At 36.7% G+C, this 16,277-nt stretch overlaps 1 protein-coding gene across 2 annotated transcripts in view; it reads right to left on the reverse strand.

Moving 5' to 3' along the window:
• Positions 1-306: 306 nt before the first annotated feature.
• LOC307166831 (leucine-rich repeat and fibronectin type III domain-containing protein 1-like protein) overlaps positions 307-16,277 on the reverse strand; it is a 111,188-nt gene continuing 95,217 nt past the window's right edge. Inside the window, exons 4-8 of one of the 2 annotated variants that reach the window (XM_079885528.1) lie at positions 15,220-15,851; positions 10,192-10,305; positions 9,937-10,022; positions 9,484-9,807; positions 564-840 (exon numbers count right to left, since the gene is read on the reverse strand). In XM_079885528.1, coding sequence (XP_079741654.1) covers positions 10,238-10,305; positions 15,220-15,851 — 700 coding nt within the window. In that variant the 3' untranslated portion in view covers positions 564-840; positions 9,484-9,807; positions 9,937-10,022; positions 10,192-10,237. Of the gene's footprint in view, positions 841-9,483; positions 9,808-9,936; positions 10,023-10,191; positions 10,306-15,219; positions 15,852-16,277 lie in introns of both variants that reach the window. The other variant, XM_079885527.1, reaches the window with a different exon arrangement.

The raw sequence follows: 16,277 nt of genomic DNA on the forward strand, positions 1-16,277 counted from the left end.
TTTATGTCCATCGTATGCACACTTCAGAATCTCGCTGGAAGCAGAAAGTCATCCGGGCACTTTTTGCATACTCTTTTATGAGTACTGTGAATTCTGACATATTTCTTTTGTCACATACTGTTTTACGCCTACTATAGTAGGGAAGTGTGTGATTTCGAATGCAGCCATAGCTTTCCTCAGGTAATTTACAGTACAGCTCTTTAGTGTTCATTTATGTGGGTGTTTACTTTCTCGACCTGACAAAACAGAATCTTGTTCAAGCTTTGACAAATTTAGCACGTGTGAAAATAATTTAGCATATTTAGTGATAATTGTATTGCCTGCAACTTTATTGTTTATAAAGGGAAGAGGAAATTAACAGTTAGGAGAGTGTATCCATTGACAAGAAAATTCCTGAAAGGAATGTCACACGTTAAAATGAGACCATTAGAATTGATCTAGTCTTTTATTTTATAAAAAAAAAAAAATTCACACACCATAAAAATTACATGTACAAAACTATAAGATCTTAAATTGATTTATGTACAGTTACAAAAGAAAATGGCAAAATAAAAAGTGACCAAACAAATTAACATGTATACTTGTGCTCCCATTTGAGACTGCTGCCGCCGTCTGTTTGTTGCTTTCAGTCCTTTGAGTTTCAGTTCTCACTGGGCAGGAGGGTCATGGATGACACTGTAAATCCAGTTGAGATGGAGGAGGATGAGGGGGAGGAGGAGGAGGAGAAGGGCAAATTGATGAAAGTGCAGGAAGCACAGACATGCTGTTTACTTTGTCCCATCTGAGTTTCCTCTCACTGGTGCAGTTTGCATGACTGAATGGGAGGAGGATGATGAATATCTAGAGGAAACGAGAGAGAAACAAGATCAGAGCCCTTGGCAGAAGGTGTGAAGCGTCTAAAGAGATAAGAAAAGACTGCAGCCCTTGCCTAGTCATCGTGGAGCTGCTCGCAGGTCAGCTAACATACAATTTAGAAGAATGATTCAGTTCGATACAATTTAAACTCTATCGACAGCATTTGTGGCACGGTGATTACCAGAGTGAATTTATTTGTATGGAAAAATATAGAGAATTCTATCTATCTATCTATCTATCTATCTATCTATCTATCTATCTATCTATCTATCTATCTATCTATCTATCTATCTGTCTATCTGTCTGTCTGTCTGTCTGTCTGTCTGTCTGTCTGTCTGTCTGTCTGTCTGTCTGTCTGTCTGTCTATACTGCCATCCAAAAGTTTGGGGTTTTATTTAATGCGAAGAAGTATTAAATGAAATGAAAAGTTTTAAATGAAAGAAGTATATCATGCTCACCAAACATTCATTTGATCAATAACACAGTAAAAACAATTTAAAATAACTGTTTTCATTTCAATACATTACTCCAGTAACCATTTACTCCAGGATCACATGATCCTTAAAAAAAAAAAAACAACAACAAAAAAACAATTAATTCTAAAATGCTGATTTGGTGCTCAAGAAACATTTATTATTATTATATTTTTGTGGAAACGTGATTCTTTGATGAAAAGAACAGCATTTATTTGAAATTGAAATCTGAGACATTATAACTGCCTATATATAATAAAACACCAATATATTAAAATATATAAAATATGTATGTACTGTATGTATATATATATTCCTGTCCTGTATATATCCATGGTGGAATACTGTAACACTGTCACTTTTACTTCAACTTGCATGCAAACCATACATAAATACATACATACGCTAAAAATGAAAGGGCATAGTCAAACAAATTTATCCTATGACCAACTTTATGCCACAAATCCTGTCAACTGAGCTTAACTTCATAGTCTGAAGTCTTCAAAGACCAGAGGGAGCGGGTAAAATTGGCTTTCATAAGTGGAGATTGTGACATCTAAAATTATATTGATCTTATATGCATAAAGGAACAAAAGGAATCAACAGCAGTGCTGGCATTCTCTCAAATCTATGATGGTGGTCTCCTCTTTGGGCTTCTGGACCCTTTGGATGGGAGAACAGCTGATATAAATGTTAATTTGTTGGCAGGAGCAGCAAACGGTGCCGCCAAGCTCTGGGAAGCTTGAGAGACCATGAAAGCAGCCGGGATTAGACCAAATCTCTGCCAGTGACTCGACCCCGTGCCTTTTCTGCTTCTTTCAGATAATGTATTAGCCGACACCACCTTTAACAGCTCAACACCTGGACAAGGACCTCCATCCATGCAAACACCACAATCAGTCTCATATCAAAACCTAAATGAACGTCCATCAATATTGATCTGAGCATGTCACGAGTGATTTATTTTTAGCTCGGCCCTGACAAAAGAAAATTCACCGGCATGAATTTGGCCTCTAGAGCGGCCATATGCTCCAGCCAAGCGTGCTCAGCTCTGAGACAGATTCTGGATGTTTCACACCGCATGTGGCCTCCGAGATGGTTCTGTCTGGAGCCTCGCGGCATACTGTAGATGTGATAGAAGACCGAGCACACAACCAAAATCATCCAAACACAGCTAAGATCAACAGCTCCGGGCATTTGCATATTAAGTGAAGTTTCTGTTCCTGCTTGTTTTTAATCTCAGCCGTTTTCTTCTCTCACCTACCCCGAAAAAGCCGTGCGGTTCCGGTGTTTAATCTTGTTAGGTGAAAAATGAATGTTTTCAGTTTGGAGTGTGACGACGTAAACAGACTACTTAAGATACATGGGAGTTAATACAAAGAGAAAAGACATGCCGGTTGTTCCGGTGAAGAGACTATTTCGAGTATAAGAAAGAAGATAAATAAACTTCAAACTACAATCCCATTGTGTCATAAAAGCTTGATCCCTCAGCTCTTCAAATGCTTGCCCCGAAATCTATTTATAATTCACGGCAATCAAGTCTAGATTTGTTAATATCTTTCGATTGCCCTGAAGCTTCTCCTAATTTTTGAAATATATATGTCAACACCAGTGTATTCAAATATGCTCTATTGTTCAAAAGTGTTGGGTCTGTCAAAAATGTATTTATTTATTCTTATTGTTCAGCAAGGATGCATCAAATTAATCAAAACATGACAGTAAATACACTTATAGTATTACAAAAGTTTTATACTTCAATTAAATGCTGTTCTTTTCATCAAAGAATCCTATTTTCACAAAAAAAAATTAAATAAATAAATAGCAAAACATATAGTGATACATGTCTCTTGAGCAGCAAATCAGCATATTAGAATGATTTCTGAAGGATCATGTGACTGAATACTGGATGGAGTAATTTGTTGCGGTAATATTTCACAATATCACTGTGTTTACTGTATTTTTATCTAATAAATTCAGCTTTGGTGGACTTCTTTAAAAAAAAAAAAAAAAAAAAAAAAAAAAAATTACCTACCCCAAACTTTTGAACGGTTGAGTAAATACTTTTTTTTTTTTTTTGTGAACAAAAGTACTGTACACATTTAAAAGTATGTTATTTTATTTATTTATTTTTGTTCTGTTGGCAGTGCAATTTCTTTTAATCAGCCAATCGAGAGGACTTTTTAAAGACTAATCCACGCTTAAATTAAATTGATGAAGAACTATACTAAACCCGTAGATGAAAACTTTAGCGTAAACAAGTCCAATCTTTTTCATCAGATAACGAGGACGGTATTTAACACTCAGAGAATCGTATTACTTGGTTTGGCTGCCATTATAGCTTTCATTATGAGTTATATTAGCACACCTTGATTCTCGTCAGCACTATTGATTCTGCAATTAAATCCAGCCGACCATTAGATATCAAATAAAGGAGTCTTTCAATGGATTTTGTGCAAACCCAGGGGCAAACAGTGAATGACAGCTGGGTATAAATCACAGAAAGCTCTTTAATAAAACAGCAGTCTGTCATGCAAATGACACACAGGGGAATGACAGCCACATCACTTTCCAAAAGAGAGAGATAAGTAAACTCCATTTCAAATCTAATCACTTTAATGCTAACCTATTTAATTGACGCATACACTTGCACATATGTGTATGGAAGAATGTGTATATGCATATAATGTTCATCTTTTTCTGCATACACTGAGTGTAAATAATAATAATTATTATTATTTTTACTAAAAAAAATGCTACAATAAAAACCTGTTAATTGGTGAACTATGAATTATATGTTTATGGTAAAAACAGTCAAATAACATTCTCAGAAGTCCCTGCGTGACACATCACATGATTACATATTTAGATTTTCATAATATTTTTATTATCAGTAATGCACCATGTTATGTTGCATTTTCTGTTAATGTTTAGTGCATTATTATTTTAGTGTCGTGTGTAACCCTAAGGTTTTTTTTTTTTTTTTTTTTTTGCGTGTACGACACTGTCTATATGTGACCCTGGATCACAAAACCAGTCTTATGTTGCACGGGTAAATTTGTAGCAATAGCCAACAAAACATGGTATGGGTCAAAATTATAGATTTTACTTTTATGCCAAAAATGATTAGGATATTAAGTAAAGATCATGTTCCATGAAGATATTTTGTAAATTTCCCACCTTAAATATATAAAAGATTTATTTTTGTGAATGGATGCAGCACAATCGCCAATAGAAATGGACAATTTGAAAGGCGATTTTCTCAATGTTTCGATTTTTCTGTACCCTCAGATTCCAGATTTTCAATAGTTGTATCTCGGCCAAATATTGTCCTAACAAACCATACATCAATGGAAAGCTTATGTATTCAGCTTTCAGATGATGTATAAATCTCAGTTTTAAAAAAAATACACATAAGACTGGTTTTGTGGTCCAGGGTCACATATATGAATGTTGGCTATAATTTATCTGATTCATCATGTCGCTTTCTATTTTGTCATCTGTATTATCATGGTGGTTATCAGTATATGTTTAGGTAAAAACAAAAGCAGATTTTGTCCAAGTAGCTTGTTATATTATAGCACTTACTGATCTATCTGGTTATAAAATATAGCGCCAATATGTCATCCTGAAAAGGTTAACATTAGGTGAAATCTCTGAAAAGATGCTTGATCAACATCACAGTAACCTGGTTGCATTCAAATAAAAATTGGAGAAAACTCTCAATTTGGTGAATGTTTCAAAAACTTCAATCAAGGAAAGAATTGGAATGTGAATTAACAAACATATTAACATTGTGAATAATCCATCAATTTTCCAAACCACCTGTCCTTTGTAAAATTAAATAAAATTAAATAATTTTTTTTTTTAAATGTATTTCTTCAAATCACAAGCCATGGAATGTGGGCATTATATCCTGGCTGTTGCAATATTCGGAAAGGATTTTGTGAGTGAGACCTCCTCCGAACGAAACAAGATGCATTTGGAGAAGTCAATGTGGGCGACCATTTAAATCCATCTGGTTAATCTAAGCAGTGAGTAAATTCGCGTTTTCTCTGACCCTATGAGGGGAGCATATGGGCTCATGGAAAGGGCAAATTTGTGAGTCATTATATGTTTCATTTCTAATTTCAATTAGCCAGAAAGGAAGGGTCTCCAAGAAACAAAACATTAGCAACAAAACCAGCAACGAACCGTTAATTTCGAGGAGCGTGGCTGTACTATGTGATTAACAATGTTGTGGTAATTACTAATTGCGGAGTACTTATCTCAAAGAGGTGGAAGGTGGAACAAAGAATTAAGGTATCAGCAAACATCCCCTCTGGGTGAGCAGACATAGGCCAGATAACATCGCCGTGAAAACAACAACAACAAATCACAAGAACAGCTCATTAAAACAGCAGCAACTATGCTTTTCCCAATTCCAATCCAATCCAACACTGGTAAAGGACATTTCAAGGTCTTTACCATGAGCCAACTGTCTAAACCAGAGGTGAGATTGCATTTACGATCCCGATATAATTAATTATTACATATCAATATGTAAAACTGCTCTTGTAAGTGTAATTTCTGTATTAATGGCATTTCTGTGATTAAATGGCAAATATGTAATCAAAACGGACAACCTGCATAAGCGTCTGTGGCAGCAAAATGTGTTCAGTGAGCTTATCGCTGTGTCATCGGCATGGTGAAGTGATTAGTCACGTAATGATTTTTTAATTGGCGAAGAAATGAGGCTTGACAAGTCAAAACGAAATGCTAAGTGTGGCGAAGGGGTGCCAACAACTAAAATACTGTGTAATTGCAGTTCAGTTGGACTTAAATATAACAACTTAGATGCACCACTGAGAAATGAAGGTCTGAAATAACAGGGTTGGAAAGCTTAGTCATGGAAAATGTATATTTTTTAGCATCATTACTCCAGTCTTCAGTGTCACATAATCGTTCAGACATCCTTCTATTATGCTGATTTGCTGCTCAGGTAACATTTATTATTATCAATGTTGAAAACAGTTGTGCTGCTTGATATTTTTGTGGAAGTTGTGATACATTTTCTTCAGGATTCTTTGAATAGAACAGCATTTATTTGAAATTTTATGTTTTGTAACAATGTAAATGTCTTCATTTGTGATCAGTGTAATGCATTGTATGCATTATTGCTGAATAAAAGTATTACATTCTTTAAAAAAAACGAACTTCCCCCAAACATTTAAACAGTAGTGTATAATTTATGTAACAATTAGAAATGATTGCTCATTTTTCTCTCAGCTATTGTTGCTAGATGCCTGAATAGCTATGTGGATAGTTTGTCAATGGCCCTTACATAATCAAGATGGTATCACAGAGGCAAATCTCAGTTGACACCTGAGTCCTGATAGCTAGGGTTGATTCACAGCTTTAAGCATTGAAACAGGGGAATAAACATCTCAATCCATCTTAACTTTGCATCTCGAACTTTTAACTGCTCTCGTTTCTCAAAGTCATGGAAAAGAAGCAGAAGCTTTGATTTTGGGATCAATAGCCACGTGAAGCGCCAATCGTTGGCCTGTCAATTTATCCTTGTCAGCTCCTTTAACAGGAAGACTTTTAAACAGAATCCCACTGATTGCGTATAACATCGGCATCAAACACCTTTCTCAGGTCACAGACAGCCAGGCCACATGTGTCATCAAATTCAATCAATATTTAATCAAGAGAGTTGCAACTTAATCGACAGCTAAAGTTTTTGAGTGCTGTTTATTCTCTGACAATACAGTATGTAACCATTAAGTATTAAAACAAAAAGTATTATATTACACATAATATACACATATATATATATATCCTCCTATTTCCTTAATATCTTAACTAATTTTGCTTCTCATGTAAATTTCTCTTGATTTAAGAATTTTTAGATATCTGTACTGGAAAACAAGACAAAAATGCTGAGTAAGAAAATATTTTTTGTAGCGAACAATGAAAGAGAGATCACTAGAGTACGTTTTACAAGAAAATAGTAGGTCTTTCTATAACTTCAAAATGTCACGTTTAATTAATTGTTACCAGCAGATTCTTTGTAATTATTTCTGAAATTATAAACCAACTTTTTTTTTTTTTTTTTTTTTTTTTTTGACGTGCTATTTCAATGGATTGTTCAGTGTCTGAGTAACATTCCCTGGTGCATTTGGTTTGCGTGCAGCATCCTGTATATTTCTTTTGACATGCTTTGTCAGACCTCTTTTCTGACATCACCAAGCATGAATGGTGAGGGAATTTTTAGCAACAGTTAAAAAATAAATAAAAAAACAGTATGATCAAATAATTCATGAGGCTTGTTGCACTGTTTCTGAGTTTGAATACAATCCTTATATCCACTGTGCAACAACTTATGCTGTTAAGTCACCTTAACCGTAATGTAAATTGTAAATTGTAAATTGTGAATGGTTCCATTATAACCTCTGCTTGACGTCAAGTCTTAAATGGGCAAAATGTACATACTTGGCATTTACTATGGCCTTATGTTGGCATTTGTTTGTAGTCAGAGGTGATACTTGAAGATGAAAGGTACTGATTATGCAACACAAAAAAGTTAATTATATTTCCACATGAGTGATCATGAGTTTTGGTAGAGCTTCTGATACATGAAGCTGAGGTTCAAGACATTAACTGATAACCTCAGGACAGACACAGCAATGTCAACACAAGAGCTGAGAGCTTCCTAATCACTGACTCTGATCTCTTTTGAGTGAGCAAACCTTAGTGAGCAAACCTTACTATATACATAGACTCTTATGCTCATATTGCAAAATATTATTACAATTTAAATTAAATGTTTTGTATTTTAAAATTAGAGCTGCACCGATTACATTTTTCTTGTGGGTCTCAGTAGGTTATTATTCAGGTAAGAAAGTAATCAAATGTAAAATAACACTGGATAGTCTTCATTGTAAAAGTTGAATACAGATTAATGTTTACAATTAAAGTAACACAACTTATTTAGTAAAGAGCAGAGAGTGATTTTCTTTGTCTTTTGTTCTTTGAATAACATGACAGAAAGCAGCAGGAATATTAGACTACTGTCACTTTAAGAGTTTATGCACGGATCCAATACACTTTTACACAACGTGTTATCTTTCTCAACTATTCCAAAACTGATTGTGTTTAACTGAATACTCGCCAAGATGGGTATTTTTTTTTTTTTTTTATTGCCGTTTTTTGCCTTTATTATGCCAGGACAGTTAGTTGACAGGAAGCAAAGTTGGAGAGAGAGAAGGGGATGGGATCGGGAAAGGCCCATGAGTCGAGATTCGAACTCGGGATGCCCGAAGCATAACTGCGCTATTTGCCGCCGCGCTGCCCACGAGGCTATTGGCACAGACCAAGCTGGGCATTTTGACATAATTTTGTGTGTAAACCACTCATTTTGGTACTCACGACTCACAAGCTGCTTGAGACTGAGAGGCGGCTTGTTCGCTTCAATTATATACATGTAGATCAGTGGTCTGAGCACGAAACTTGCAGGAATACTAAAATGATGCACAATACAAACACTATTTAACCGGAGCGACTGAGAGGAGTGAGTGAGAGGAGGCGGGTGTGTGTGTGTCACTTTGCCGACGGAGAGAAGAGTGCAAGATTACAAAGCTGATGTTGTTTCCTGTGCCGCTGGTAACAAAACAGACTCGGGCAGCTCGGAATCGGAAAGACATGAGACTGGACGAGTCTCGGAAAGACATGAGACTGACTACATTGTAGATACAGTATTTATGTGTACACATACACACAAATATAGTGGTATATAGAGTGGCTTTTTTATGCGTTGTTTTAATTGTTTTGATTTGTTTTATTTAAAACTAGATGGAATTGGAAGAATTACAATAACTTTGGATTCTATTATGTCTGTGTAAAATGAGCCCTATGTCACATACAAAAGCATTATCGAGAACAACATTCTACATAATTTTATTGACAAAACATTTTGTGTTGTTAAACCAGTGAGAACAATAATGAAAACTGATTGAATTTTGATGTATTGCATCTTGATAGTATACGTTTCATAAGTAAAATGTTAGACCCATTCAACTTTAAGGAAATGTTTCTAATGTTTCAGTTTGCACTGACAGGTAGAGACACATTTAAGGTGAATATTCGCTTTCCAAAAGAGCAAGTGTATACTCACCCCTTCCAGTGAGGTGTTATTCTCGAACCCAAACCGTCCAGTAAACAATGCATGCTGAAGTCGGCAGCAAACACATAGACAGTCCCGGCCGCGGGGATGTAAAAGGCAATATGTTCCAAAAGCCAGCAATGGAGAACAATTATTGTGCTCCGTTTCCATTCGTTGCAGTAGTGGATTGAGTCCTCAAATATGTCCCGGTAGGAAACGGTTGGATAGTCCTTGGAATACAGTGTGAGAAGTGAACACTCAAGGGAGAAAGTCCAGTAGGGGTTCAGACAAATTATCCCATATTCCTCTCCCCATAATCGGATGACCTGGCGAGCTCTGGGATGGGTTGAAAACAGAGAGAGAGATATATAGAGAGAGGCCAACAATAAACAAAACAGTTTCAAAACCCAAATGAAGAGCAGATGTCTCAGCTGGTAGTGCAGATTTTTTTTTGGAAATACAAACCCGAATAGAGAACAAGTGCATCTGTCACACTACACAGAACAGAGATGAAACAGAGCTGTCATATGCACCAGACAGGACTGCAGAAACTACGCCAGAACCCGTGTAAAGAAAAAATGTGTTTGTTATGTGTAGGACAGTCTCTTTGTTTTCAGTCTCTCACAGCGAAGTTTTGACCATTTACAAAAATAAATGAACTACATAAAATTCCACATAGCAGATGACTTTAGAAGAAGTAAAAAAGAAAGGTGGCATTACTCTTCAGGGATGATGGCTGTCTCTTGCGGGACAGCGGAAGGAGTCATCAAATTTTAAAGTCGCTCCAATCTCGTTGAACCCTCTTCTCGTCACTGACCTGTGGGTTTGCGGCGTCTAGGGAAGACAGAAAAACAGCCGTGAGGGATGGATAGGACTGTGCTAGTGACAGCACAGAGCGTTCTCTCGCCTCTCTCAGAAGACCACTAAATGGGAGTCTGCTGGCGGAGGTGAAGGAGAACAGCCGGTCTGTGGTGTAGTGCAGCTGATCTTCGCTACTACCAAAACTGCAATATAATGTGTCACAGAATAGATAAATAAGGGATAATATGCAATCAGCTGATTGTGAAAACAAGATAAACACTGATAAGGTGATCAGGAAGCAGAAAAAAACTGTGAAATATGATATCAAAATATCGTAGTAATACCGATACAGTATTTGATTTTTATCCCAGTTATGTGGCTATACACAATAAATAAATAAATAGACTTGACTTTTTGTGGCATTTAATTATAATAAATGTATACTTCAAATCTTAAAAGTATGTTTTTTTTTTTATTATCATTATATAGTATTAATGAAATAAAATGCCACTTAAGTGTGCTTAAAGAGAGTACACTTTCATGTCTGTTTCTTAAAGGGTTCAATAGTTCACCTAAACATGAATATTCTGTCATCATTTACTCACCCTCAAGTTGTTCCAAACCTGTATGAATTTCTTTATTCTGCTGAACACAAAAGGAGATTTTGAAGAATGTTGGTAACCAGACAGTTTCTGGTCCCCATTGACCATAGTATTATTATTATCATTATTTCCATACTGTGGAAGTCAATGGGGTCCATCAGTTGTTCGTTCAACAGAAGAAAGAAATTCATACAGGTTTGGAACAACTTGAGGTTGAGGGTGAGAAAATTATGACAGAATTTTCGTTTCTGAGTGAACTACTCCTTTAAGTGCACTTTTAAAATGTGAACTTCGTAATAATGCCAAATTAAAAGTTTTACTTTATCAGTTTAAATCATTGTTTTATTAATATTTTGTTGAGCACATGTAAAGTACATGATTATACTTTTAACTTAGTTTGTTATTCGATATTACTTCACATTCAAATTTCAACACATATGACACCATAGTTTACCATACATTTTCGTCAGTACATTTGGAAGTACACGTGAACCATATTTCCAAGAATATAGTAAGTAATTATGAAATAACATAAAGATGTACTTAAGTTGGTTAATTTCAAATAATTTAATTTAATGTAAGTTTAAACTATACATTATTTTCATTTCATTGCAATGAAGTGTCTTGTGCACTTGAGTATATTATTTCCGTAGTAAGTACTCTTCTTAAAAGTATGCTAAAGTGTACATCCTATTCACAAGGGGAAATATTAATATGATTGATGAGATACGAGACTAGCAAAGCTGCTATCACAGAACAAGGACAAGCGTCAAATATACAGCTGCAACTGACCAATCAAGATCAAATATTCTAGAGAGTGTGATCCTGACTCTTATGTAGTGCCAAAACAAATTCTCTGCTGGTACGAAGTCTTTTGATTTACAACAAGCAAACGTCTTTCAGATGTCAAGATCTGTCACTACTCTTGCTGTTCAACTAATCAGCAAACTGTTTGTTGCACATGAACAGAAAGTAAATACAACATACTCTTCCATACACGGATTCCTCTGATGTATTATGTAATGCACAAAGCCATTTTGTATCACTCCATGTTGTTTATCGACTGTGTGTTGGTGGGATGCCATTTTTGGATCAGTAGCTATACAGAAATGCAATCCTGTGAGGTATATGTTGGCGCTTTTGAATCCAATGTTTTGTTTTGTTTTGTTTTGCTGTGAAAACGTATAGATATGTTAGGTAAAGTATTATCACACATGCAATTAACACATGAGCATGACAAGTAATATGAGTATCAAATTCCTGTTTGTACATTTGCATTAAGTAATTAAATTCATATGACTTTGTTATTTGACATAATCAGCTCATACTACAATTCACACACTGTAGTAAAAACTATTTTTTTTATAACTACCAAAAACATACCGTGTAGCTAATACTACATGATTTTCCCAATTATATATATATAAAAAAAGATCCTCAAAAAGTGTATGTTTGGACTGTTTGGAAAAAAAGTCAGCCAATAATAATAATACAGTTTTCAAATTTTTTATACAAATTATAGATTTGATACACCAGGCTCAAATTCAACCCTATTATTCAAGAAAAATGATTCACACATATTATCCACACATATGTTTTTCTTTATATGCTTTCTTGCGTGGTAACGGGGTTGAAGCTAATCAGAAACCACATATAAAATGAATATTAAATGAACCAGCACATATTATGCACTAGCATATAGTATTCTACTATCTATTGAAGTTGCCTGTGAATATTATGTAGGTTAAGCCTCTAATTTTTATAACCATTTACTGAAAAAGCTAATAAAAAAAAATTCCCCGATCTTAAAGAGCCTATCTGTGTCATCATGCGCCTTCAGACATAATACATTTTAATTCACATCCTGTGCCAACTTAGTTGATTGATGATTGCATTTAATTCGTGGTCATTAGGTGTCTGAGTGACTGACGGGATCAGGAGAATCATGGAAGTTCAGCCTTCTGCATCACCAGCTCTTGACTGAATGGTCTTTATCGATTTAACGATTTAAGGATGAGGTCCTCTTGAATTCCATGAGCATTCATCTAGAAACTGCAATTACCTGATTGGACCCATAAATCCAAATTCCACAAAAGGAAAAGCTCTTCAAGGAATACCTAGACGTGGTCCATTGAATCAAGTGAATAGCTCTATTCCTGGCAATTACAGGAGTCTATATATGCACTCCGAGCAGCTGTAAAGTGCCAAGGCATTGTTAAACGCACACTGTCAAAGGGTCATATGAATGTGCAATTACCTGAAAGCAACCTTAAGCATTTTAAATCAAACGACTTGCCTTTGGTTTTGGCGTGCTTGCTGTTGTCTGGTACCTAAAACTGTATTAACTATCGCCTGGTACACACTGCACAATTTTCCAAGTCATCGGATCGCTGTACCTCTCACACTTCACAACTGTCTGGGGTACCATTTAGTTGCTTTTGTGTGCACAGCACACAACATTTTAATATCACCGACAACTCTGTCTGGTGTACAAACTACATTTCGTGAGCTTAGAATTATAAGGTCAACTTTTGGTCGAAATTGAGTTTTTGACATAATCTGATCCATTAGGTGTTTATTAATGCCTGTGTGGTGTTATTTTTGTAATAAAATATGTTGTTAGTAGTTATTAATAAAATAAAAAGGTTCCATCTCAGTTTTGCCAGCTGGGATGTAAAAACTTTGATGCTCAATATCTCGGAACTACCCTAAACGGAGATAGAACCTTATAATTCTAAGCTCACGATTTCACAACCAAACACAAGCAAGAATGGAGACAAGAAATAATGAAGCTCCGAATAAACATACTGTTTAATCCTCCAACTCAATCTGGGACGGCATTAAAACAAACCATTTACCTGCTCATGACTCTGGAATCTTTCTGAAGTCCATAAAGAGATGCAAACAAGCTGTTGAAACTAGACGCGTCAAAGCGAACGCTCTTTCACTTTTCCTTTTGTCCTGTTCTCGACAGACTCAAGTGCGTGGAGTATGTCAGAAACTGAACGCGCATCTGTATACTGAATCCAGTGTAGACAGTGATTAAAATGGGTTCTATTAGCTTTTTGACGCAACGCTCGCATCCCGTGTAGGCAAATGTCAGCCGTCAAGCAACTGGATGCCAGTGGGAGGGCGCCTATGTATTGCTCTTGCTCTATCTTGCAAATACTCATTGAAGTCCTGTATCATTCTGTGTGGCGTCACAGATCACGCAATATTAAAATGAGCCATTTTTGGAGCTTGATTAAATAAATGCTTTGTTTTTAATAAGGGGGCATGTTTTAAAGGGGACATATCATGAAAATGTCCATGTTTAAGTGCTATAATCAGGTCCCCGGTGCATCTACCAATCCAGAAAACGTGAAAAGTGACAACCCAGTAACTTTGTTTTGGTAAGCCTTTCTCTGCAAGCATTTAAAAAGATAAGCCGATCAGATTTCGCTACCCATCTGACATAGGAAAGGGATCTTATTATAATATTACTGCCCCTTAAACTGCATGTTTCCACCCACAGCGCCACTGTGGTTTGGTTTTCGCAAGTGACAACAGTGTAACCAGTTCTAACGCAATGGCAAAAGTTTGTGCAAAGCATACAAACTGTTCTGTCGTTGGTTGCACAATCGAGCACAGAACACTATTTAGAGTACCAGCCTCAGAGGAGACAAGAGAGCAGTGGATTTATTTTATTATCAACGGAAATCTCCCAGAAACAGTAAGCAAAAACCTGCTTGTGTGCGCTAATCACTTCAAGCCGGAGTGCTTTCGCAACCTTGGACAGTACAAAGCAAGAATTGTTTCAAAGTTGAATCAATGTAACTCCACAACAACAACAGAAATGTATCCACTAAGCATTCAGAAACATCCCGGTTCAGTCTAAAAGTTGCAACCTCTTCCTGAGTCTCTCTGTAAGGCTGCACTCCGCTACTGGCTATTTCTGAGATTTTGGATGAGTGTCATTATAGTATCCGAAGCTCGTGTATAAGGATTGGCCCTCTTCTGAACAGGGGCAGGGAGCAGCAGCTCATTTGCATTTAAAGGGACACACACAAAAAAAGGCGTGTTTTTGCTCACACCCAAAAAGGGGCAAATTTGACAAGCTATAATAAATGATCTGGGGGGTATTTTGAGCTGAAATTTCACAGCCACATTCTGGGGACACCACAGATTTATATTACGTATTGTGAAAAAGGGCAATATATGCCACCTTTAAGCTATGAAACTTTCAGGATTTTTTAATGGTACCTATTATATGTCAAAAATCAATGCAAATTTGATCTCTCATGTCATGACCCCTTTAACAAATGTAACCTTTTTGTAAAGTGTTACCACATTTTCTTTGACTTACCTCCTTGTGTGTCCGTTGTGCTTGTACCCTCTTTTGAGGAAAGTGAAGGACGCCTCTTGAGCTCTATACAAGTTCTGGGATGGTGCCTTTGTGTGGGGGAGACTATGTCCTCACAGGTCATCTCTGAAATCTGCACAGCTGTCTCAGAGTCTGTGACCAGCACCATGGCAGTGGAGTCTTTTAAACTAGCGGTGGCCCCAGCGGCCCCCCCTAAACCCGCTCCCGAGGCCTCCTGGCCCTCTACGATTTTGGAGCTGGAGCGTGGGACCTGCCCCGCCGCTTGACCCCCGTTCGTTTGCGAGCGTACGTTCGTCATGGCGGTTCCCTTTCCAGAATCTGCCCCCTGATGGCTATAGACTTTATATCGGATCATCAGGATGATGATGAAAACGAGGACGGAGGCCACGATGATTCCTCCGATGATGATGATCATGGTGCCGCCCAGGAAATGGCTTCGGAGCGACTGGCACTGGCTGTACTCGGTCTCCGTGACAAATGAGACACAGCCCACCTGGCGCGTGGCGGTCAGCGAGGTCATGCCATCGTCGTACACGGCCAGAACGCACAGATCATACTCTCGTCCGGATACGAGGTCTCGCACCAGGAAGTCGTAACTTGTGGAGGGAATCATTCTGCAAGAGAGGCAGGGAAGAGTTGAACATTATCATGTATTCCTCAGATAATACATGAATATAATTAAGATTAGCCAGCATGTGCATGTATTATCTACGGCCACATGATCACATTAGAGAAACTTGAGTAATAATATCATAATTATGAATAGTATGGACATTATGTTCATGCTCAATGATGAATTTAATATACTGCAATGCAAGTTATTGCAGAACTACTTCCCATCATGAAAAAAAGAGCAGGCAAAAATGTACTCTTTATTAAAAGGCTCCATCAACATAAAGTCAAAATCAATACCCAAGATATTACATTGGTTTCCAATAAAATTTACAACATGAATAAGGTATGCTGTAAGTGTAATGAAAATCTATAGGTGCAGTGTTAATATTTAAACAATATACAGTATAAATATGTTAGAGACTCTT

Source organism: Squalius cephalus, assembly GCF_949319135.1.
Source record: "Squalius cephalus genome assembly, chromosome: 11".
Lineage (NCBI taxonomy): Eukaryota > Metazoa > Chordata > Actinopteri > Cypriniformes > Leuciscidae > Squalius > Squalius cephalus.